This window comes from Cutaneotrichosporon cavernicola, assembly GCF_030864355.1.
Source record: "Cutaneotrichosporon cavernicola HIS019 DNA, chromosome: 6".
Taxonomy (NCBI): Eukaryota; Fungi; Basidiomycota; class Tremellomycetes; order Trichosporonales; family Trichosporonaceae; genus Cutaneotrichosporon; species Cutaneotrichosporon cavernicola.
Window position 1 is genome coordinate 1683151 of NC_083398.1, and position 24037 is coordinate 1707187.

Here is a 24037-nt window from a genome sequence, read left to right on the forward strand (position 1 = left end):
TGTTGTTAGATGGCGGAAACGATCGTGAGGTCGTCGTCGAGGTGTACTATGCAATGGGGAGTTTGTCAAGTTGAGTTACGGAGGATGGATTGCTGAATTGTTGATTTAGATGGTGCTTGTCTGGAGGAGAGAAAGATACACGACCTCGGTGGTGCTATGGCCAGCTGCTACCCGCATGGCCAATATGACGACCCTTCTCAGCCAAAGCTCCAAAGAGCTGCAAAGAGAAGCAAAGTGGTGCAAGAAGACAATGCGTCAGGCACATGGTTAATCAACCTAATCTTATTTGATCCCGCTATTCCCTTTTGGTACGCACTGACATCACTAGACAGTTAGACCACAAGGCTCTAGGCTACGCGACGCGTCAACAACTCTCACATAACCCACACAACAATGGCAGATCCCCAGGCCCTCAGACAGCTCAAGATCAAGACTGGTGTCGTCAAGCGGTACGTAAGCTAGGGTGAGGAGAGGCTGATCCCAGCCTCCATAAGGAGGAGGGCATCTACGAGGACGAGGTGACGGCCGCCCAGGCCAGCGTCGAGAAGCTCAAGGCGGCTGGTGCTGACGGTGCGGATGTGCGCCAGGCTGTGAGTCTCCCTCTTTACCGGGACCCAGACTGACGACAGGAACGCATCGTCGCCGACTCGCAGCAGATGATTCCCCGCACACGCAAGCAGCTCGAGGATGCTCTCGTTGCGCTCCAAGACCTCGTGGCCGCGCTGGCCGAGGACAAGGCTGTCGCCGGATCGCAGGAGTACCAGGACGCCGTGGCTGCGGTTGAGGCGGCCAGCAAATAGGCCCACGTATTCGGCGAGTAGATGTTATTAGATCTTCTGATGTGCATGTGACTAGATATAATCATTGACCTATTCCCCAGATCCCGCGCTTCTTGGCAATCTTCTTCTCGAGGCTCGCCCGCAGTCCGTGCGCACACACGACACAAAAATGAGGCTGGTTGACGTTACGCATCAGGCAGTCCTCGTTCGTTGGACGTAATGTTACGCCGCCACTATCATCGTACGTCGGGAACGCGCCCACGAACCCCTCGCTGGCCTGGAAGTCGTCGCCATATTCGGCAATCTCAATGGACGAGAGCATCTTCCCACCCTGTCCGGCCTCGGCCTTCTGCCCTTTGGGCGTGAGCGATACCTCGATCCTCACCTTGCCGCCAGGAATACCGAGTGGCAGGGGGAGGTGTACCCAGCGGCGGTCGAGGACGCCGTCCCAGTCTTCTGCGAACTGCGGGGAGAGGTCAACCTCGTCCCGGTTGAGGGTGAGACGAATATGGGAGGCGTACGGGATCGAGGAGAGGGAGAGTCGCAAACTCGCTGTCGTATATTTCCTGTCGGCATTGTTGCTCCCCTCAAACTGGACGACATACTTGCTCTCGTCAAGGTCGTGCCATGGATACGCCTGTAAGGGTACCTTTGCGTCCTCGATCCGTACGTTGTCCGGGTCGCTGAGGAACTGCCTCCACTTGAGGCGGTGTACGTTCTCGACTGCATCGGCATTGACGCCCGAATACACGAAACCACCCTCGTACTCCTCCCCGACAGGGATAAGGGAATGGCCCAGCTCGTGTCGGAGCACGAGGGGTCCGTTGCGCCGAGAAGCAGTGATGATGCTGTTGTCAGCGGCGTTAACCCTTTCTTGGGTGCGGTCTCTGTCTTGGCTATGGCCTCATGCTTGAGTGTGGTCTCCTTCGTGCAGGCGTACTCTCCTACATTCCTCCCTGCCACGCCCCGACTCACGTAAATGTCCCCCCAAGACCACCATACAACCCATCGTTCCCCAACAGGATAGGCTGGTCGCACTCGACCAAGGTCGCACACGCAGCATGTGCTCTTCCAGAATGTGCGACATATACAGCCCGTAATTCCCGACCGGCGCGGTACAGTCCAAACGGTGCACCTGAGAGCGGTGCGTCGATTCCGATTCCCTTGTGGGTGGAGGGCACAAATACGCCCCATACGTTGATGAGGTCAGCGACGTGGGACATTGCGCTGTTGCCTGAGACGATTTCTTCTGCGAGGGCGCGTGCGTCGGCAAGGAAGGCGGTGCGGTTCGAGAGTGTGTCTGGGTTAGCGGGGAGGTGGGAGGGCGGTGAGTGGGGAGGAAGGTTTAAGAGGAGGGATGGGGAGGGAGATGACATGTCAGACGACTAAACTCACATCCATCAGCAAAGATCGCTAGGTTGACCCTCTCCCCCGCCTCGCCGCTCACCGCGAGGGGATACACCTCCATACCCTCGGGCGGGTCGTGCTGCTTATGCGAGCCATGAGAGAAGTATACCCTCGGCACGGGGCCGGCTGGCGCATCAAGCGTGATGTTGAAGGCGGGGTAAGAGGGTGGGTGGTAGGGGGAAGAAGGGGGAGGGGAGAGGGGGTGTTGGGATGGAAGCGCGAGTGCGACCGCGGCGAGAATGAGCACCGCTAGCATGATGAGTTGACTTCAAAGCGGCATCTGGAGATTCCAAGGATACCAAGACGATGACACATATAGTGTCGAAACGGGGAGTTTTAGAGGTTTAGTCGGTGCGGGATGTGCCTGACGTCATGCTCACTCAATATGGACTGATGCCTAATCTCGGCTGCGTCTGCTGCGCACTACGAACCACTCATTACTCTGCGCATCAGATTCCAGATTCCGCCGCTCCCTCCATTTGTCTCTAGTCTATCGTGCATGCAAAACATACAACACGCCAGCGTGCTAGCTTTTGTCCGCTCTGCGGGGACGGAATGTGTGACTTCATGACTCATGCCTTGTCTTGCTCAACATGGGGGAGCACCTCGCCGACGCGCAGAAAGAAGCCGCGGATGGCGAGCCGCATCTCGGGCACACTGTCGCGCAGCAGGAGATCTGCGACTAGAGGGTAGAACGTGGGGAGGTGGGTCCTGAATGCGCCGTCCTCAAAGTCGGTGACGCCGCGCACAATGTCGCTTACAACCGGCGACCAGGCTGCTACGTTGCGCGGCTGAGCGTCGGCATCGATCGCGATGAAGTCACGGGTGATCTCAGTCGCGAGGGGCACAAGGCGGTCCAGCACACCCCCGCGAGTCGCCTGATGCGCTGCGCGCGGGTCGCGGTACATGCGCAAGAGGGCGTTGATGAGTGTTGCGGCGGCCGAGGATTCCTGCTTCAGGAGGTTCGGGAGCTGCTTCATGAAGCCGACCTTCCAGAGGCGCATCCGGAGGTCCTTGTTGGCGTTGAATCGGCGGGCAAAGCGCCAGCTGTCGTCCAGCACGCCCATGAAGCGTAGGAGGTGTTCGGCTGGGATTGTGTTGTACACGTCGTCGTTTTGGAGAAGTTCATGTGTGGTCTCGATTAGGAGGAGCTGGAGGACACACTTAACGATGATCGTCTTGAAGATCCGCCGCTGCTCCTTGTATGTGAGGCCCTGGAGCGGTGCCGGAGTCCCGGTCACAGTCTCGAGCGGCGCAGGCGCGACAAACTTGTGGAACGGCGCGTCCTCGTCGACATAGTCTTGGGGCGCGGTGACCTCGGCGTGCAGCTGGTCGTCGAAGAGATGGTACGCGGTCGTCGTTCGGAAGAGTGCAACAAACGCAGTGACAATAATCTCCCAGTTCTCCGCGCTCAGCTTGGTCACGTTATTCTCGAGCAGCTGCTGGAAGCAGCTCGTGCCGATCCGCGCAAGCGTGTCGTTCTCCTGGCAGATGCATGCCACGAGAATGTCGAGCAGCCCGTCGAGGTAGCGCTGCAGAATGTCAAAGTAGAACGTGTACAGGTCGATAAGGTCGCGGAGAGCCGAGATGAGCGTCGTGCTCAGCCACACGCTCATGTCCTCGGGGCTCCTGAAGCGGACGTGGCTCTTGGCGCGCAGCACGGCAAAGATTGGGAACAGTGTCTGCTGGCAGACAATGTTCCAGAAGTCGACGCTAAAGTTCTTGCCGTGTTTCTTGAGCGTCTCGAAGAGACAGTCGAGCGCGACGCGGCGCACCTCGAGGTCCTCGCCCGTCATGATAATGTCGAAGAACGCGTTCAGCACTGGCAGCCAGTACTTGAGCATTGGGTCGTCGTTCGGCGCAATTGCGGCGGGTGTCTCGCCCTGCACTTGTACTGGCAGGAGGCACTCGGGGTTCTCGAGCATCTTGGGCACGAGGCCGCGCACCATGTCGATCGCCTGCAGCGAGATCTTCTGGAACTTGGACACCTTGCAGAAGTCGGTAAGGCAGTTGGCGAGGTCGGCAAACGCGCCGTATCGCACAACGAGCGAGAAGTGCTCACGGTATACGAGCGAGACTAACTCGAAGGCGTAGTTGGCGACACGCTCGGTGAGGACCTTGGAGGCCGCCGAGAACACGGCAAACATGGTGCGCCAACCCGAACGCAGGTTCTGCACGCGGGCCTGGATCATCTGCTGCAGACACTGCAGGACCATCTCGCGCGCATCCGAGTTCATGTTGTGAACGATCGTGTACTCGAACGGGCGGAGGAAGTCCTTCTGGAAGCGGAAGTGAGAAAGCTCCTCTTTCTGCAAGAAGTTCATCGAGAGCTGGCGTAGCGCGTCGAGCGCAAAGAACGACACGTTCGGGTTGTTGTGGCAGCACACCTGGTTGAAGTGCTCACCCAGGATGAGCCAGATGTTCGACCACTCGAGACGAATACGGCCCATGTTGTAGTACGAGATCTCGACGAGCTTCTGCAGCGAGAACATGCGCGGGCGGTTCGAGGCGCCAGTCGACTGGATCTCCTCCCACGACACCTCGCTGAGCGCCTTGACAAAGTCGACGATGGCGGACTGGTGTCAGTTCGATGATAAAAACATGAACTCACTCCGGAGAGGTTCTTGCTCAGTGCAAACACGCGGTCGGCTGCAACAGTGACCTGCGACGAGCGCGACTCCTCGGCGAGCTCGTCAGCCGGGGCCGCGCCGCGGCGCTTGCCAGACGTCCTGCTGGTGGTGGAGCGGCGACTCGACGTCGACGCGCGGCGGTTCAGGTCGGGCACGTCCATGCCGCTCGAGATAAGCTGCATGCGCTCGAGCTGCGACACGCAAGTCAGTACGTCCTTCCAGCTCGCCTTCAAGTTGTTGCCGTCGGTGACGGCAATGTCGAGCAGAGTCTTGATCGCCTCCATGTTCTTCGGCTTCATCTCGGCGAGGTTGTTCAGGAACGTAAACTTGGCAAGCGTCGTCACGAACGCGTTGCGCTCGAGCTCCATGTCGAACAGACAGACAATGCGGATAGCGGCCCGCAGGCCATCGAGACACAGCTCGACCGAGTCCATGTCGTCCGTCTCCTGCAGCTGCGCGGAGATGCCCGCCAGAAAGGGCATCCACGCGACCTCGAACATGAAGCGAACGTGTTCGATGCGAGAAGCGGCGTAGTAATGGTCGCGCGCGCCGCGGCGGTTCGAGCGCGCCATATGTTTGAGCAACGCCTCGGTCTTGCTCGCCATGTTCTCAGACTGGGCCAGGAACGCCTCGCGCTGCAGGTCGCGCCCGAGCGTCGGCCCTGCGGGGCCCGCAAGCGTGGCCTCGACCTCGTCCTTCATCCGGATCTCGTTGTTCTGGATTTCGTCGTAGATCTTCTCCAAAAAGTCCTCGGGTAGGTCGCCGCCATCGTTGATCCCGCGGTTGTTCTTGACAAATTCGGGCTTGGTCATGCGCTTCTGCTTGTAGTTCTTGTTGTGCTGGTCCGTGTTCAGCATGATGACCGAGAACGAGAGGATGTACGCCGCGTCGGCGTTGGCAAACACCGAGTCCGGGTTCTGGTGCATGTACCGCTCAGCAAACTTGAGCATAAAGCGGTCGATCTTCTGCGACTCGCCCGGCAGACGGAAAGTCTGGAGGTACATGCGCAGCGCGTCTGTGAAGAGCATGCCGGTAAAGTTGAGCATGTCGACGAACGCGTGCATGGTGGCCACGTGGTCATCGTCACCCTCGCCGAGGTACTCGCCGATCATGGCCTTGCTGAGGTGCTCGTTGGTGAGTAAGAACCGCGCAATGTCCAACGGCTGGCGGCTGCGGATGAACCCATGCTGGATGAGGTACTCGATGCCGCGCTTCGGCTTGAAATTGAACTTCTTGACGCCGTCCATCAGCATCGTCTTGCGCTGCTTCTCGCTCTCGAGCTTGGACACGTCATCATTCTCCACAAGCTCGGGGTTCGGGCTCCCAACCTCACGCGGTGTTGGGGTGGGCGCTGCAAGCTCGTTAGGCCCGCCCGACCGCGGCCGGTCGAGGTCTTCACTCGAGCGCGGCGCATTCGGGTCTTCTGGCCTGCCCGGGTTGCCACTCGACCACGTCGCGAGCGACTTGAGCGCAGCGACGAGACATTCGAGCGACTGGCGGCGCAGCTTGATCTCGGGTGACAGGCCAGCGTACTGCGGCGGCTCGTGGCCGAGTGCAGTCGTACTCAACGATGGCGGGATGGCGGGGCCGTGTCCACCAGACGCCTGCTTGGAAGAACTGGCATGCAGCTCCTCCTTACTGGGCGGCGCAAAGTGCGTCTGGCCGATCTTGGAAACCGTGTTCATGAGCTTCTCGTAAATGTTCTCCGGTGCTGCGCGGTCGCAATCGTAGTTGAGGTAAATTTCGACGAGGGCTTGAGGGTCGTTAAAGAGGCGGATGAAGACGCCGAGGATCAACGACTTCTGGCGGATAGTCGAGTGGCGCATCTCGAGGATGGGGATGAAGATTTCTCTCAACAGCACCTCGACCTCCTTCTTAAGCGGCGCGCGCATGTCCTTGAGGACGCACCAGAAGATCTCCGTGCTGAGCTCAAACACATAGACAACGGGGCTGACCGCATTGCGCGACAGGCTCTGGCACAGGTACTGCTTAGTGGCTTGGAGGAAGGGAGTATGCTCGGTTGTCGAGCTGGATGGGATCGTGATGGTGGGGTTGGTGAACAGGTCCGAGTGAGACTTGAGGATGGTGAGGATGAGGTGCAGCGAGAGGAGCTTGGAGCGCATCGCGTCTGACCGCAGGTCGAGCTCGCTGTCGATAACGAGCGCTTTCATGCTGAGCTTGCACAGAGCCCGGAACACGAGGAACGCGTCCTTGACAAACAGCTCATCGGTGGGGATCGGCCGCCCCTCGGCGTCCAAGTTGTCTGCGTCGTCGCCGTTCCTGTGCGCGTTCTCGGGGATGTCGAGCGCATCGCCGTTCGGCACATGGATTGACACAGCGTTGTGAGCGGCCGCTTGTGCACTCTCGCTGACGTTTGCGTCGTCAGCGAGATGCGCGGGCCCTGCCGCCACCGAGTCGTTGGGGTTGGGTGCCGAGAAGCTTTCGACCGTCATGCGCTGGCCCTCGGGGCGCGGTGACGCTGGCGTACTCCCCTCCATCGTGGGCGTGCGAATACCCATCCCGTTCACTGTCATGACACTGTAGCGGTTGTTGCGATCGGGTCGCACAACGCGGCTGAACACATGGTGAACCATCTGTGTGAGCCCGCCCTGCGCAATGACCTGGTTGTTCGTGTCGTTGCTCAACACGAAGACGTTGTACACGGTTCTGACGGCCTTTAAGAGACTGCTCTGGTGGACGAGCATGCCAGGGTCGGTGCTGAGCACGATCGCCATGAGCGCCTTGACGACCTGGAGCGCGACGTTGGCTGGCGAGGACTCGCTGTAGCACAGTGTGATCGTGTGAGTGATGAGGTCTGGGAGGGGTGACATGCCCTCAGGCGGGCCGTTGGGCTCGGAGAAGAACGAGTGTGAAATAAGCTTGGACAGAAGGTCGAGGCTGGTCACAAGCGTCGGCACACTCGTGTGAGTGGGGTTTGAGATCGCCAGACGGAGAGGCTCAAAGATCTCACGCGGGTGCAGGTATGCCGTGTCACTGTCCTGGCAGAGGTCCAGGGCGCGCTGGGCCGCCTTAAGGAAGTGTGGCGACTTCTTGGCCTCCTTGCTGGACACGAGTATTTTGAGCGGCGGCATGATGAGAATCGTCGAGAGCTGCGGCGCAGGACCGGAACCTGGACGCGTCGCGAGCGAGATCGAGGTGCCCGTCGACGTGCGTCTCGTGTGACCCAGACCGCCCGAACTCGGCGCCGCAGAGGGTGGTCTCGACAGTGTCGACACGGACGGCGCGCGCGAGTGCGCGCTCGACACGCTGCCTGACGCCGCGTGCGTCGGCGTCCCATGCTCCGGATGAGGAGATACCGCGCCCTCGGTGATCGTGGCCAGCGGCGTGGCTGCTCCCGAACGAGACGGCACCCGCTCGAGCGCCGACTCTACTGGCGCGCTTCCGATCGACATACCCAGTGGGACGGAGGGCTTCTCGGGGCTCATTGCTTTAGGCGGTAGGGGCGGTGGTACGTCCATGTCTGCCGGCGCCGCGGTGTCTGCGGATTCCTCGGTAGATGGAGGAGGAAGGGGGGAGGTGGAGTCCTCGACGGGGGGAGGAGGGGCAGAGGACACCTCGGATGAGGGAGGTGGGGCGGGTTCGTCGCGGAGAGGAACAGGGGGAGGGTCGTCGTAAGGCGGGGGAGATGGAGGGATATCTTCAGCTTCAGCCTCGACAGGAGACGCAGGCAACTGCTTGTTGTCTGAAGAGGATGATGGTGCTGATCCGTTGGCGTCGGTTGAAGCGGCCACGTTGGGTTGCGCTGCCTCTGCCTCATCGGCAGTCGTAGGTTTTGGCGCTGGATCCGCGTCGGCCTCCACTGCAGGAGCAGTGGGCGCAATGACCTCGTGCTCCGGTTGCTCGACCACCGGTTGTTTATCGGCCTCGTCTGCGGACATGGCTGAAAACTCTTTTAGTCAAGAGCCATGCACCGACAGGCAAGCGTGATGTGTAATGGATTAAAGGATGAGGGTGAGGATGTAGAGTTGGTGATGGCGACGGCGATACCGCAGCCGACGTCTTGATTACAGAGGTGGAAGCGTCGTGCTGTCATGAGGTAGAGCAATGAGCCTGTAGAGCCAGGCTGCCCGTGCCCCGCCCCCCCGCGTAACCCCCCTGCGCGACGCGAAACCCTCCCTCCTTTCACCCTCAGGTGATTAGGGTTTGCTAGGTCCCACAGTCACAGTCATTCCCACCACACAGCCCCAGAACAAACCCCCTAGAAATCATCTGATCCCGCTCAACCTCCACCCACGTCAGATCTGGATAACGCGCCCCTAGCATGCTCATCTACTGTACACTTGTCTCAATGGTCTATCTAGAACGCCTCTCATGGAACAAAGCCCTCAACGTTCGTCATCCACCCGCGCGCCGACTCCTTCGCCACCTTGTCTTTGATGATGCGTGACGACAACATTGTCAACGTGTTTGCCTGCTTCAACAGCTCGTCGTATTTGGCAGTCTTCTCCGCGTGGCTGTATGTGTAAGCGCTGTAATCTGAGATGGCTTCAGGACTTACAACCGGTCCAACACGATGTATCCCGCGACCTGGTCAATCTTTCCCTTGATGCGGCCGTCAAGAATCAGTGACACGATGAGGGTTTCCACCTCGCGCTTGGAGAGGCTTAACGTCTACTCGTCAGCAGCTACCTGCAGAATGGCTCACCTCCGCCAAGAAGTCAAGGTTCAACCGTGTGTACGGCTTGATCATGTCGACGATGTAGTTTGTCCGGAGTGTCCAGAGGAGGTCATTGATGAAGAAACGGATGAATGGGTCCGACGTGATAGTCGCCGCGTTGGCTATAGTCAGCTGGTGATCAATTTCCGAGTCTACCTTTCAGAATTCGCTCTGCCTGCTTAACGTCGCGGTCCTGATAAGCAGCCACAAGCGCCGTCATAGCCATGATTTGCTGGTCGTTCTTGTACCTGCTGTCAGCAAGCTGGATGTCAACACTCACGGTTTGGTCTCTTGGGAGTCAAAGGGGTTGATGTCACTCCCCATGAGCATGTAGGTCAAGACGAGGTACTTGAGCACCTGGATGCGCTGCGGAGAACCAGACTCGTCATATTGTCGGAAGGACTCAAAGAGGTCCGTCGACGCCTTGTCCCAAGACTCTGTTCGGTCAGGGTCGTCAAGTACTGCACTCACTCTCCATCATCCACATCTTGCCGCCACACTCGCGGATGACACCCATGATGCGAGGGTGCGGGATGGCGTTGCGGACCTTCATCGAGGCGTTGTAGATCTCCTGAGAGCGTCAGCATCACGCCTGCAAAAAGCGTACCTTGAGCTTCCGCGTCTCTTTCAGGTCGCTGTACATCTGGATCTCGATGGCGTAAAGTTCAAGCACTGGTGTTAGTTGCGGAGACAGATGTAGGCTTACACAACGAGCCCTTCGTCTGGTCATCGGCGGAAGACGTCTCGCTCGGGTCGCACACCTCGTGCAACGCCTTCAGAATCTAGAAGTCAGAGGTGACTAAGCCGCGACTCACAGGTTGGAGACGCGCGTACTCCTTGCGATCAAGCCAGAGCTTTGCGAGCTTGAGGTTCGACTTGGTCGAGAGGCGCTGGTTGTCAGGTGTCATTCGGCTGAGCGGACCCACCTCGTTCTTGGCCTCTTCACATGCTACGCGCGTCGCTTCGTAGAACTCTTCGAGCGTATCCAGCGGGATCTTCGGCGAGATGGCGGCGTGCTACAGTTAGCGTGACCTTTGAGGCGACTCACTTTGCCTTCCCCCGCGACGTAGTCGAGGATGTTGTTGATCGATTTGTCCGCATAGTTTCGCGTCACGCTGTTCTGCACGTCAGCTCGCGGAAACCCAGAAAGCTAACCTTCGTGTACGTCAGGAGCTCGCGGTACGTCTTGAGGGACTCATCGGGGCGATGTAGATGTAAGAAGTTCATTTTCGTCATCTGCTTTAGAGATTTGAAGCCCCTGCGGTCAGCTAAGACTTGCCGAGCGGAGCTAACCATTCTCCCTTCTGGTCCTGCCCATTGACTATTGAGCGGAACGCGATAAGTGCCGCCTCCGAGTCGTCGTCCTTCAGCGCTGCCATCAGCTCCTTGTCTGACTCTATGAGCTCACCCTTGGCCCTGTAGTATTGGTTCTCCTCGTCTCCGCCGTCATCGTCCATGCCATCATCGTCGTCGTCATAATCAAAGTCGTACTCCTGATTGTTAGTGAGGAAGATGGTCAAAGCGCACCTCATCATCCGCAGCATCCTACGTGTCAGCTTGGTTCTCGAGCATGGAGTTGACTCACATCCATCATGAACTCGTCGTCGGACATGGTGAGTGGGTGCTAGGTGGTGGAGAGCTCGGTGAGATGTAGTTTGAGAGAGGCGAGTGTGGTAGGCAGCACTGGAAAGTAGGAACTGGATCACTCTTTGACGTCGGTGATTGCCTGGAAAGGAAGCCTGGAAGCCTGGAATGACGGAGGCGCAGGTGTTGAGCTAAGCGGAGGATGGGGTATGTTTGTCACGTGGCTAGATTAGATGCCGTCTCCGTTCATGTACAGTGGGTGGAGGTGGGCTAAGGTGAAGAGGGACGGTTGGCGCAGGGGAAGGGGTTGATGACCCTAATGTCTGGTTGATTACAGTCAGTTATGAGTTTCTAGTGGCTACTCTGGGTGACCATTTGACCATTTGACTATTCCCTTGTTCCTTACACCCACATTACGAGTCCAAGTCTAGCTATAACCAAAGGCCGCCCACTCTAGCCACTTCAGCCACTCTAACCACCCCGCACCACCTGATCTGATCTCTCCTCCCTCCCTCTCCTTCTCCCTCTTCCCCTCTTCGTCTCTTGAGCGTCATCCTCTTCCCAACTTTCCATCCATTACTACTATCTTCCCCGGCATCGATGGAGTAGTTCCATTGATACGCCGTAATATCCCTCCTCCTCTCGACAAGTCCCCTACCCGTAACCATCAGCAATGGCCGCTCAGCCTCCTACGCTGCCTTACATCAGGGATGAGGCCTCCACCTCCCAACAGGTCTCCTACCCAGCCTATCCCCACGATGAGTACGATCACGACATGGAAATGGACGGCGAACTCGACGAGGACGATACAGAGAACGCGGCTATGTTCCAGTTCTGGACGGCTAAGCGGCACATGATCCGCAAGGGCAAGAACAAGGCCGACGACGAAGTCGCCCTCCCCTGGAGGTTGCGTTCTAGGCTCAAGACGGTCAACGCCGGACTCTTCCTCTGCCTCAACATTGGCGTCGATCCACCCGACATTGTCAAGACTAACCCATGCGCCAAGACCGAGTGCTGGGTTGACCCGTCGACTCTACCGTCAACCAAGGCCATTGAGGCAATTGGGAGAAGTGAGCCGAGCCTGACTCATTCTTGCCCTACGGCAGTGGCTGACCAATTCCAGACCTTCAGCAGCAGTTCGAGACGCTCAACCCCAAGGTCCGCTACAAAGTTGTGCGTATCATGCTTGCTGCACTGCGACTCGCGCTGACGCCGACAGTGTCTAGACCCGTCAATAGAGGAGACCAAGAAGGTCTGTTCCAACTTGAGGAAGAACTCGCGTGATGAGCGTTCTTTATTCTACTACAATGGCCATGGTGTGCCGAAGCCAACAAACGGCGGCGAGATCTGGGTGTTCAATAAGAGTAAGCAAGGGCGCTGCAGACAAGCAAGGGAACAGACACACTGACTCCAGGTTATACCCAGTACATCCCGGTCAGCCTGGTGGACCTGCAGGAGTGGCTTGGAAGGTGAGTGACTTTGATGACTGCCGCATCCTGACGTCAAGCCCCTGCATCTACGTCTGGGAGTGCTCAGGCGCCGGCAGCATCATCACCAACTTTAAGACGACAGCGCGGCGACGAGACGAGGAGATGCGGCAAGCCAACGCCGCGTCCGGTGCCAATGATCCCCCAGGGGCGTCCTTCATGGACTCAATTCATCTAGCGCCGTGCGCAGCAAACCAGGTGCTCCCCATGTCACCCGACTTGCCTGCAGACCTCTTCACTTGCTGCTTGACGTCGCCCATCGAGACGGCCCTGCGCTTCTTCGTCCAGCAAGATCCATTGAAGCGCAACATTACCAGCACGCCGGACAACCCTCGCAGCCGCCTCACTGTTGACATGGTCATGAAGATCCCTGGCGATCTCAAGGACCGCCGCACGCCCCTCGGTGAACTTCAATGGATCTTTACGGCCGTGACCGACACCATCGCATGGCTCTCGTTCCCCCGCGACGTGTTCATGCGGTTGTTCCGTCAGGACCTCCTCGTCGCCGCCCTCTTCCGCAACTTCCTGCTGGCACAGCGCATCATGACAACCTACCACTGCACGCCGGTCTCTCATCCAGAATTGCCATCGACACACAATCACCCGCTCTGGGACTCGTGGGACCTCGCTGTTGACGGTTGTCTCGCGCAACTTCCCGAACTGCTCGACCTTCAGGCTGCTGCGGAGGCATCCGGATCAACGACCTCACCGATCAGCACTTACAAACCGTCGCTCTTCTTCGCCCAGCACCTGCAGGCATTCGAAGTCTGGCTCCAGCACGGCGGGGGCCAGGCCAAGAACAAGTTCGCCGGACCGACGCCACGAAAGGAGCCCGAACAGCTCCCCATTGTCCTACAAGTGCTGCTGTCACAAGCGCATCGCTTGCGAGCGTTGATCCTGCTATCGCAGTTTGTCGACCTCGGGCCATGGGCCGTCAATATGGCGCTGTCGATCGGCATTTTCCCCTATGTGCAGAAGCTGTTACAGTCGCCTGCAGCCGAGCTCAAGCCCGTCCTCATCTTCATCTGGGCGCGCATACTCGCAGTAGACAAGTCCTGCCAGATGGATCTCTTGAAGGAGAATGGGTACAACTACTTCGCCCAGATCCTCGCTCCCTACCCCGTCTCAGGTCAACCACTCGTCATTCCTAACGCCAACGAGCACAGAGCAATGTGTGCGTTCATCCTCGCGATGTTGTGCCGCAACTTCCGCGCGGGGCAGCAGGCTTGCTTGACCTACAATGTATTCGATCATTGCTTGACCCGCCTCCAAGAGAACGACTGGCTCTTGCGAACGTGGTGCCTCCTCTGCATCGCACAGATGTGGGCGGACAACGATGAGGGCAAGGCCATGTGTATGGACCAAGGACGACAGGAGCTCCTCATGGCCGCGCTGCGTAACACGTCGGTCGAAGTTCGCGCCGCTGCGCTCTACGCCTTCGGGACATTCCTTGGCGCGTCGAGCGCGCCGATCGACGCACCGGAACCCAAGGGCGGAGGCGGTATGGGCGCTCAGCTGGGGATCAAGGAGCACCAGCAACTCGAGGTAGAGGCGGGTCTGGCGTACGCGTGTATGATGACGGTAAAGGAAGACGCAAGTCCCATGGTCCGCAAGGAGCTGGTGGTGGTCATCTCCTGCGTTGTCCGCGAGTGGCGAGGATGGTTCGTTGCGGCTGCCTGGTGCTACTATGAGCAGGAGGCAGCTCTCGCTAGCTCCAACGCCGGGTCCGAGGACGACTCGGACATTGTCTCCGAGGCGCTCGCTGCTTGGGTTGCGTCAGATGAGATTGCGCCCGAGCAGCACCAGGTCAACCTGACGTTGCTGAGCTCGTTCAAGACACTCTTCGAGACCCTACTCGACCTCTCTGTTGACCCTCACTCCGAGGTCGCGGGTATGGCCTCCACGGTCGTCGACTACATCGTTGCTTTGCTTCTCAGTTCCGCCTTCAACCGTGTCCCCGGCACGTCGCTCAATGGCCTGAACCGTCCTAAGGTCGGGCGGTTCCCCCAACACCACGTCATTCCAGAAGTACCGCAGACTCCGTCGCGGCAGATCTCACGGTCCGATGCAGTATCCGTCGCCAACTCGCCGAGCTCGGGGACGCTGAAGCGGAACTCGTCTGTTGCGACTGCACTGCGCAGCTTGGCGTCGATGACGGGTTTAATCCAGCCTGAGACCGTGGATCCGGCGCCGGCGCCCTCCGAGCCCGTCACTCGCACCGACGTCGACTCTCAACAGAACGGCGCGCATTTCTACAAGTCGCCGTATCCAGACGCCAGCCACCAGCGTGTCCTGCCGGAAGGGGTGGGTGGTGGACGAGGCATGCTCGGGGCCAGCGTCCACCACTCGCTCGATCCTACGCCGGTGCAGGCCGTGTCTGTTCTGGAGGCACTGGTGGAGGAGGACATGGAGCGGTTGCGGCAACGCCGACTGCGGGGGACGCAGGCCGGCGGCGACGCTGACGGGCGTTTCTCAAACAACGGCCTAGCCCGCGCCAACGACCTCGGGATTGGAATGGTGGCGGCCGAGGTCAAGGACGACGTCGTGCCGCTGCGTAGCGGCTTCTTCGACTGGGCAGTCGAGTACTTCCGCGAGCCGCAGATGAAGGCGCCAGACAACGAGGAGCCCGGTAGCGTGACGTATAACCAGCAAGCATGGAGGCACTTGAGGAACGAGTCGCAGATTGAGCGCTCCCGCATCAACGAGGACTACGCAGCACGGCACAGATGGGATTACGACGCCGGGACGCTGCAGAACGACGCGTGGCCACTGCAGCTCGCGTTCCACGCGCACGACCCCCACCTTGCTGTAACGGACGATGAGGACAAGATCTGGTGAGCTTTGATCTTCTACCGGAGCTGACGGCAGCATCTGGGACTGGACAACGCGCACTAAGTTGAACAGGTTCAGCAACCAAAATATCGCCGGAAGCAGCATCTCAAGCCTGCACTTTATCAACGAGACGGCGACGAGCTTAATGCTCACGGCGTCGACTGAGGGTTCGATCCGCATCTGGCGAGACTACGAGGTACCAGGCGAGACGTCACTTGCATCGGCCTTCCGTGCTGTCAGCGACATCTTCCCTGTTGGGCACCACTCGGGCGTGTTAACAGCTTGGGAGCAGCAGAAGGGCCACCTGCTCGTGGGTGGCGACATGCGCGTCGTGCGCTTATGGGACGCGACTTACGAGCGCCATCTGCGGGATATCAGCACTCAGGCGGGCGCGAATCTGACAGCGATTTCGGCCGACGAGCCCGACGGAAACGTGTTCGTTGCGGGTTTTGGCGACGGCGTCGTACGCTTATTCGACAAGCGTCTCGAGGATGCGAGCCAGGTCGTCCTCCGCACATGGCGCAAGCACCACACCTGGATCCAGAGCGTGCACCTCCAGCGCGGTGGCCATCGGGAGCTCGTGACGGGCAGCATGAATGGAGACGTAAGGATCTGGGACGTACGCGCCCCCGATACGCCGCTGTACGAGAGCAGCGTCCAACCACAGGGCCTGCAGGCGCTGGCCGTGCATTCCGGCGCACCTGTCATGGCAACGACCAGCGCGCCGGCCGGTAACTCGCTACGCCAAAAGCTCATCGTACAGGGCTTCCCGAACCCCGAGAAGCCCAAGACGCTCAGCCGGATCGACATTGCCCTCGCACCAAACTACGGCGGGCCGAGCCGCGCGGGCTTCATGCCCTCGGCCGCAAGTCTCGTGTTCCACCCAACCGAGATGTTGCTCGCTGCGGGCGGATACGATTCGAGCGGCACTGTCAAGCTGTATAAGTGTCGCACGCCCAGTGGGCCGCTGTATGACGAGGGCGCAAGCGCAGTGAGCCGCAACGGATATCACTAGATAGATCTGTCAGTTGTGGACATATACCCTTAAGCCATGCATTCTCTACAGAATCTCTATTTGCAGACATCGGTGAGGGCGGTCGCGATTCCGGTCGGAAAACGGAACGCGGTGAGAGTCGCGCTGAAGCGGTCGGCGATGCGTCGGATCCCGTTCTCGGCGATGGCCGCGACCGCAGCGCAGTCCGCGCGGGCGGCATCTGCCGCCGAGGACGATACCTTGGGTGCCGTGGTCACCAGGTCAGCGCCGAGGGCAAGCGCGGCACCACGCACGCGCACGAGCGCCTCCAACGTGCTGGGCAGCACGGCCTGGACGGACCCGTACTCGTCTTCGTCGTAGGCTGCGACACAGAACGTGGCAAGGATGTCCACGATCCGGGCGAGGCGGTCGGGCTCTGGGACCGCGGCAGCAACAGCGCGGCGGCTCCACTCGCGTCCGGCCCACGCGCTGAAACCGCCGCGCGCGAGCTTGACGCCCGCGAGCACGGGACTGAGGAACGGTGTGCCACCCACCCAGCGCTCGAAGACAGGCACGTCGGTCTCGACCTTCTTCGCAACGGCGACTTCGGCAGCGTGCGCGCGGTCAAGTGCCGCACGCACCGGCGCAGGCGTCGGGGCAGGCTTACCCTCCAGCACGGTGGACACGAAGCCCTGGAGCGCACCAGGCTTGGGCACGGGGCGGAAGATGTCACCCGCCTTGACCGGCATGCTGAGACCGTCATGCACGGGTGGGACTGGAGCGAGGGGGGCGGACGAGAGCTTGCGGCCCTTCGCGGCGAGAGTGGAATACGAGTCACCGAGAACGAGGAGGAGCGCGCGGAAAAGCTCGTGAACCAGCGCTGGGCGCGAGGCGTCGGCGAAGATCTCCTTCCTGCGCTTGACTGAGTGCGCAGCACGCTGCAGCTCCACCATGGTGTGCCCGAGGTAGAAGGCGTTGGTGCTCTCAAGCGCGGTGAGGAGGTACTTGTCTGCGCTGAGGGGGCTCTTCCGCGTAAAGCTCGGGAAGGGGAGGGGCTGACAGAGGTAGTCGTTCACGACTGCGAGGGCAGGCTTAAGCGCGAACAGGCCCGTGATCTGGAGGACAAGGAGATAGTACGCTAAGCCCCAGGAGAGAGAGCCTTTCTTCGCAAAGTTGAGCGCGAAGGGACGCAGGAATGGGAGGTACGTAACGGCCATGCGCCAAACCGAGCGGCGGAGAGTGAAGTAGACGAGAGTGTAAACGACCGTGAACTGGGCAGCGTTCGCGAGTTCCGCAATGAGAGATGACGGACCAGCAGTGAAGAGTTGCCCGAGTGCGCGCTGGATCACAACGGGGAAGGCGGCCTGGTGTCAACGGAGCACAGTAGAGGAGGGTGTATGCCTCGAGCGACAATGGTGGCTGGGAACGTGAGTACTCACCCTCGACTGGGGCCATTTGGGCCCAACATTGCCAACTAGCACATCTCTGAGCGCGAGGAGTCCAAAGAACACAGTGTTCCCGAACACGAGGAACCAGAGCCGCTCGTTCCAGTGCCATGGGTATCGGGGCGTCGACGCGCTGCTCCACCCCAATCCACTAGATGGATAGAGGTGGTTCTGCACGCCAGCGAAAGCGAGAGCGAAGAAGATGGCAGCCGAAGCCTGCGCTGCCAGCAAAGCGAGGACCGGGTGGGAGAAGGTGCCGAACCACACGGAGAGAGCACTGGGCGAGGCGGGAAGCAGAGGCGGCGACTCGATCCACGACCGCCTGGACCGGAGGACGATGTGCGTTGTGAGGAGGTAGATAATGGGAGTGGTGAAGAGGAGGCTGGAGAAGGTAAGGAGAGACGGACGCCAGCCTGCCGTCAGACATGAGGTGAAGGAGAGGATAGAAGGGGAGCGATGGAAAGAAGGAGGACACACCTAACAACACTGCTGGAACGAGCAAGAAGGACACCGCTGTCACAAAGAACGCGCGGATCACGAGCTCCTGCCAACGGAACGCTAGCGCTTTCTGTCATCAGCTTGGCATCACAGACGACCGTGGACGCACTCTGTAGTGGGCGTCGATGCGCACCAGTGGCTGCTGTGAGCTAACGAACAGCACAGTTAAGCTAAGGTAGAGGGGAGCTCACCGACACAGGCGCCTTGGCAGGCTGCAGCGTTGTGGACATTGTGCCGCTGCTGGGACACTTGGAGGTGTGAGATGAGTAACTATAGTGCCATCTTAAACTTCGCGAGGTCCGGTTGTTGTGGATGCGGGAGTATTTTGCAGGGACTGAGCTGGCTTGCTGGTGGTGGTGGAGGTTGTTGGCCAGCTTGCCAGCGCTTGCCAGCGCAACCACCGAGTACGGAGTAGTTGCCATAGCAAGCTGCTTGCTCTGACCGATCCAAGCTGACCGCAAGACCACCTCAAGCGGGCTTCAACTGAGTTCTAGAGTGCTCATCCCTGGCGCTCCGCCACACACTCCGCTGCCGCTGCTAATCTGCATCACTCTATGATTCCTACACTATCTCCAACATCACCCGACTGATCACACCGCCCGAGAATTAATGGGCGGTGGAGAGCATGGTGTCGTAGTCGATCGCCTTGTCGACGGGCGACCAGACCTTGTCGCCGCGCTTCTTGTAAAACTCGACGACCTTGGCGGCGCGCGAGGCGACACCGTTGGGGGTGAGGTCGAACTTCTCATAGACCTTGAGGTAGGGGCCCGAAGCACCCCAGCCCTTGAGGCCGAAGGTCTCGTGGGCGTACTCGTTCCAGCCGAAGGTCGAGTAGGCCTCAACCGACATGATGGGAGCGCCGTTGGGAAGGACCGAAAGACGGTACTCCTTCGACTGCTGGTTGAAGACCTCGAAGCAGGGAAGCGACGAGATGCGGACCTTGAGGCCCTGCTCGCGGAGCTGCTTGGCGGCGTCGACGACAATGCACACCTCGGAGCCGGTCGAGACGAGGGTGATGTCGGCGTTCTCAGCCTCCTGGAGGACGTAGCCACCCTTCGAGGCCTTCTCGAGGGTCGAGCCCTCAAGCTGGGGCAGGTTCTGGCGCGAGAGCGCAAGGGTCGAGGGAGTCTCGGCCGAGGTAAGCGCGACGGCGTAGGCAGCCGAAGTCTCGTTACCGTCGGCAGGGCGCCAGAACATCATGTTCGGGGTAGCACGGAGCCAGGCGGCGGTCTCGACCGGCTGGTGAGTGGGGCCGTCCTCGCCGAGACCGATCGAGTCGTGGGTGGCAATGTTGAGGACGCGGAGGTTCGAGAGCGCCGTGAGGCGGACGGCACCGGCAGCGTACGAGACGAAGTTGAGGAAGGTGGCGCCGAAGGGGATGAGACCACCGTAAGCGGCGATACCGTTGCAGACGGCAGTCATGCCGTGCTCACGGACACCGAAGCGGAAGTAGCGTCCCGCGTAGTCGCCGAGGCCAGTCGAAGGAGGCTGGAAGTCGACGGCGCCCTTCCAGCGGGTGAGGTTGGAACCGGTAAGGTCAGCCGAGCCACCAACGAGCTCGGGGATGTGGGGAGCGATGGCGTTGAGGACGTTTTCCGAGAGCTTACGCGAAGCAACTGCAGCGTCACCGGCCTTGAAGGTGGGAAGATGCTTCTCCCAGCCCTCGGGGAGGCGGCCCTCGAAGCGACGAATGATCTCCGAGTGCTCGGTGGCGTACTTGCCCTTGTAGGCATCGAGGTTCTGCTTCCACTCGGCCTCCTTCTGGGCACCAGCCGCGCCGGCCTTGTGGTAAAGGTCGTAGACCTCCTCGGGGACGACAAAGGTCTTCTCGGGGTCGAAGCCGAACTTGACCTTGAGCTGCTTGATATCGTCGGCCTTGAGAGGAGAACCGTGGACGTCGTGGCCACCCTCCTTGAGCGAGCCGTAACCGATGGTGGTGCGGAGGACGATCATGGTGGGCTTAGTGTTGTTGTCACGAGCCTCGGCAATGGCACCGGCAATGGCGGTGAGGTCAGCGTCACCGCTCGTGACGTGGATAACCTCCCAGCCGTACGAGCGGTAGCGGGCCTCAACGTCCTCGGTGAACGAGACGTCGGTGCTGCCGTCGATGGTGATCTTGTTGTCATCGTAGATGGCGATCAGGTTGCCGAGCTGCAGGTGACCGGCAAGCGACGAGGCCTCGGACGAGACACCCTCCTGGAGGCAGCCGTCACCCAGGAAGCAGTAAGTCTTGTTGGTGAAGATGGGAAAGCCGTCCTTGTTGAAGGTGGCGCCCATGTGAGCCTGCGCGATGGCAAGACCAACGGCGTTCGAGATACCTGCCCGTCAGTCACCCATTGTTGACTTGAGCCTCTCGCCCAATTTCTCCCCTGCACAACTCACCCTGACCAAGAGGGCCGGTAGTGACCTCGATGCCATCAGTGTGGTGGTTCTCGGGGTGGCCGGGAGTGTTGGAGTCGATCTGACGGAAGTTCTTCAGGTCGTCCATCGAGACCTTGTAGCCCGCGAGGTGGAGGATGATGTACTGGAGCGCGCAGCTGGAAAATGTCAGTGACTCGTTCTGGTGTAGGCAGGGAATTCTAGAAAAAAACCGTGGCGCTTGGACTCACGCGTGACCGTTGGAGAGAACGAAGCGATCACGGTTGGCCCACTTCGAGTCCTTGGGGTTGAAGTTGAGGAACTTGCTGAAGAGGACGTGGGCGACGGGAGCCATGCCCTGGGACGTTAACTGGGGTCCAACAAGAGGTCCGAAGCAAACTCACCATGGGGGCACCGGGGTGACCGGAGTTGGCCTATTGTCAGTGGGTTGCACATCGAGAGGGTGCCCGAGAGCGTACCTTGGCCACAACATCCGCCGCAAGGGTACGGATGGTGCTGGGCGTTAGCTATGCTCAAAAAGCTCGGGCTGTGCGGCATCGGCCCCGCGTCTTCAGGTGCACTCACTTGACGGCAACCTGGTCAGCGTCGGTGAACTGGATAGCCATGTCTAGTGTGAGTATGGAAAGCGGTTAGGTGGGCGTACTTGATGTTTTTGAGGGAAGGTGAGGATGAAGGAGAAGAAGATGGACGAAGAGAGAAGATGATTAATAGGACAAGGACGACGGCCAGTCTGGGGGATCCGCTGGGTCAAAGTGCCGATTTGGCTTGACCCAGTCCAGTCAACGTGCTCGACTCCTTGCTCCACTCAACGTGTGGGATTGTGGGACTTTGGGAAGATGGGACGGGTCTATACAGATCCAGGGACAGAAAACTAATGGCACTTGAAATCGGATCTTTCATCTCCGCCCCTCCCCCTCCCACTCATGTACCCCGGTTGCTCGGACCGAAGGCTGCGGCAACTACGGGCCCCTTAGCGTAATCTTTCCCCATCCCTCTGTCATTCATGTGCTATGCCCCACGTCGCCCTCTTAAAGCCCAGATCCCTCACTATATCAGCATCATCGGTGACGTCCGTGTCCCCCGTTGGCCCGCCTGTTGTCTTGATGATTCACATGCTGCCAGCTGCGAGCGTTCCACCATATTCAAGATCGAGATCAGATCACCGGGACCATGTGCTTTGCCCAGCTTCTGGGTGATTGATGAAAGGCCACTCCTCAGCCCCTCAGCCCTACATCTGTGTGTCAAAGGCCGGTGAGTGACTGAACAAGTGACTGAGGCCTGAGCGGACCCCGACCCCCGCTAACCACTATACGTTTGTCCCCCCCATCGGCCTGGGCCGCTGGCTGCTGGCTGCTGGCTGCTGGCTGAGCCATAAACCCGATCTCGGGTGCGCGCACCTGTACTGCTCACTTGTTCCCTGTACACAGTGCAAGAAGAGGGTTGTGTGCTATTACCGTCGGCTCGCTATCTGCTGTGTATCCGCCGATTATCCACCGCCCTGGAAATAGCGATCTGCCTCGTGACGTCCACTCGCCCTGGGCGCGGCGCTGGGCATATCGGCAAGTAACTGTCACATTTGTTTGTGGCATGTCGCATCTAACGCGGTTCGGCGATCCGCGACTGGCAGTACAGTATGTTGCGCCACGGGAGTCACGTCGTGCGAAGCTGTGAATAGGGCGCAGGCCGCACGACCCAGCATCGCACAGCCCAGAGCCGCCGCAGAGCTTCACATTGCCACATAATCGCACGCTTCCACTATCCCACTCGCGTTGACAGCGTACGGCTGTGATCCATGAGTCCATGGACCATGGCCGATGATCCATGCATGGCCCAATGTGACAAGTCCAGCGGGGCCATGTCCGCTCCGGCCCGGGTTTCCGGCGCGGAAATCGCCATTCAACTAGCAGGAGGCATCCACAGCATTGGCAGGCTGACGCACTAATCATTTCCACGTTAATATCACGTGACCGTATCGACGTCAGACTCACTCCTCCACTTTCCATCAGCCACACCAAATCAACATCACCCACTCCGCATCCACCATGGGCCGGTCACGTACGTCTCTTCCCCACTCAATCTAACTCCAGACGCGAAGAACACGACAACTCAAGCCAACCTCTCATACTATGAGCGCCTGAAACTCAAGCAATCGACCGCAGCCCGCCGGTTGGGGCAAGAGAGCTTCAAGCCCCTCGACGCGTGTAATCTGTGCCTCTCGCGTGCAACGGATCCGGTCGCCTGCGGAACGGCCCATATCTTCTGTCGGGAATGTGCTCTCTCGGATCTGCTGCAACAGAAGGCTTCGATTGAGGCGCAGAAGTCCCAACTCCGGGCATGGGAGGATGACGACGCCCAGAAACGCCGTGATGCGAGGGATGCCGCGCGCGCGCGCGTCCTCGCTGACTTTGAACGTGGGATGGGACTTGCTGGTGGACGAGGTGCTAAGGTTTCTTCCTCGGCAACAGCGGCGGTCGGGGAGAAGTTCAGGTTGGACGAGGACGCCATCGAATCCGTCGCGCTGGAGGCCGAGGAACGCGCCACCGCCGCTATCGAGGCTGAGGCTGGCGAGGCGCGGAAGGCCAAGATCGCTGCTTTTTGGTTGCCCGCCAACGCGCCATCCGCTCCTCTCGGCCCATTGAAGCAGGTCAAGCTCCAGACCCTGTGTCACGTCGGCGGGGAGGGGAAGGCACACCCCATCTCGCTCAAGGGCCTGCTACCCGTCATTCTCAAGTATCCGCCAGGAGGGAAGTTGCCGACTTGCCCGTCGTGTCAGCGCGATCTGAGCAATGCGTCAGGAGCTGTGTTGCTCACATCGCGCGAGCCGGCCTCCTCTCTGGCGGGTAAGGAGGAGAACGGCGATGGACCGCGTAAGAAGGCACGGAGGGAGAAGAAGGAGAAGCTTGCGTCAGCTGTGTGCGGACACGTCGTGTGCAAGACTTGCGCGGATACGGTCGTCAGGCCCGCCGGAAGGTGCTGCGTGTGTGAGGCCAAGGTCGGCACGGAGGATATGCTCCCCCTGGGGTCTGAGGGTGAGTTTGACGTCGTAGCACTCAACTGACAGCAGGAACGGGTTATGCCGCATCGGGAGGCGCTGAGGTCAAGGCGAGCCGTGCCGTCGTGTTCCGTGTGTAGAGTATGTATCCACTATTCTCTGGTGGATGTGCGGGAACATCTTCGGAGAATCTGGATGCGGTGGACTCAGGCTCGTAGAGGTGGGCAGCTTCCGCCAAATGCTTGAACGTGGCATCGTCATCATGAACCGCACCCTGGGTAGACGCCGGCTGCACACGATGCGTTGAACTCCGGCCTCCTCCGCGGCAAGCGGAGATGAGTTGCTTCGCTGGA

The 24037-nt window shown here is 59.7% G+C and overlaps 8 protein-coding genes across 8 annotated transcripts; 3 read left to right on the forward strand and 5 right to left on the reverse strand.

Annotated features, from left to right (window-relative positions):
• Positions 1-393: 393 nt before the first annotated feature.
• CcaverHIS019_0606550 (uncharacterized protein) lies at positions 394-800 on the forward strand (the record flags this gene model as incomplete). The annotated part of the gene is made up of 3 exons (XM_060603137.1): positions 394-449; positions 485-590; positions 630-800. 3 exons carry the CDS (start codon positions 394-396, stop codon positions 798-800), a joined length of 333 nt encoding a protein of 110 aa, XP_060459461.1.
• Positions 801-861: 61 nt separating this feature from the next.
• CcaverHIS019_0606560 (uncharacterized protein) lies at positions 862-2442 on the reverse strand (the record flags this gene model as incomplete). The annotated part of the gene is made up of 3 exons (XM_060603138.1): positions 862-1627; positions 1755-2079; positions 2175-2442. 3 exons carry the CDS (start codon positions 2440-2442, stop codon positions 862-864), a joined length of 1359 nt encoding a protein of 452 aa, XP_060459462.1.
• Positions 2443-2758: 316 nt separating this feature from the next.
• SEC7 (uncharacterized protein) lies at positions 2759-8715 on the reverse strand (the record flags this gene model as incomplete). The annotated part of the gene is made up of 2 exons (XM_060603139.1): positions 2759-4762; positions 4798-8715. 2 exons carry the CDS (start codon positions 8713-8715, stop codon positions 2759-2761), a joined length of 5922 nt encoding a protein of 1973 aa, XP_060459463.1.
• Positions 8716-9146: 431 nt separating this feature from the next.
• csnB (uncharacterized protein) lies at positions 9147-11106 on the reverse strand (the record flags this gene model as incomplete). Its single annotated transcript, XM_060603140.1, has 16 exons — positions 9147-9291; positions 9336-9448; positions 9483-9616; positions 9651-9742; positions 9775-9931; positions 9966-10065; positions 10102-10166; positions 10201-10276; positions 10310-10384; positions 10421-10510; positions 10543-10614; positions 10650-10752; positions 10788-10866; positions 10903-10987; positions 11022-11039; positions 11080-11106. 16 exons carry the CDS (start codon positions 11104-11106, stop codon positions 9147-9149), a joined length of 1431 nt encoding a protein of 476 aa, XP_060459464.1.
• Positions 11107-11751: 645 nt separating this feature from the next.
• Positions 11752-16412, forward strand: KOG1 (uncharacterized protein; the record flags this gene model as incomplete). Its single annotated transcript, XM_060603141.1, has 6 exons — positions 11752-12148; positions 12202-12251; positions 12298-12442; positions 12493-12547; positions 12586-15399; positions 15434-16412. 6 exons carry the CDS (start codon positions 11752-11754, stop codon positions 16410-16412), a joined length of 4440 nt encoding a protein of 1479 aa, XP_060459465.1.
• Positions 16413-16468: 56 nt separating this feature from the next.
• Positions 16469-18543, reverse strand: CcaverHIS019_0606600 (uncharacterized protein; the record flags this gene model as incomplete). Its single annotated transcript, XM_060603142.1, has 5 exons — positions 16469-17734; positions 17810-18228; positions 18293-18383; positions 18423-18452; positions 18505-18543. 5 exons carry the CDS (start codon positions 18541-18543, stop codon positions 16469-16471), a joined length of 1845 nt encoding a protein of 614 aa, XP_060459466.1.
• Positions 18544-18919: 376 nt separating this feature from the next.
• On the reverse strand, positions 18920-21297 carry TKL1 (uncharacterized protein; the record flags this gene model as incomplete). The annotated part of the gene is made up of 6 exons (XM_060603143.1): positions 18920-20631; positions 20696-20850; positions 20923-21029; positions 21076-21105; positions 21151-21187; positions 21257-21297. The coding sequence occupies 6 exons, from the start codon at positions 21295-21297 to the stop codon at positions 18920-18922; spliced, it is 2082 nt and encodes a 693-aa protein (XP_060459467.1).
• Positions 21298-22734: 1437 nt separating this feature from the next.
• CcaverHIS019_0606620 (uncharacterized protein) lies at positions 22735-23824 on the forward strand (the record flags this gene model as incomplete). Its single annotated transcript, XM_060603145.1, has 3 exons — positions 22735-22747; positions 22780-23721; positions 23757-23824. The coding sequence occupies 3 exons, from the start codon at positions 22735-22737 to the stop codon at positions 23822-23824; spliced, it is 1023 nt and encodes a 340-aa protein (XP_060459468.1).
• Positions 23825-24037: the final 213 nt, after the last annotated feature.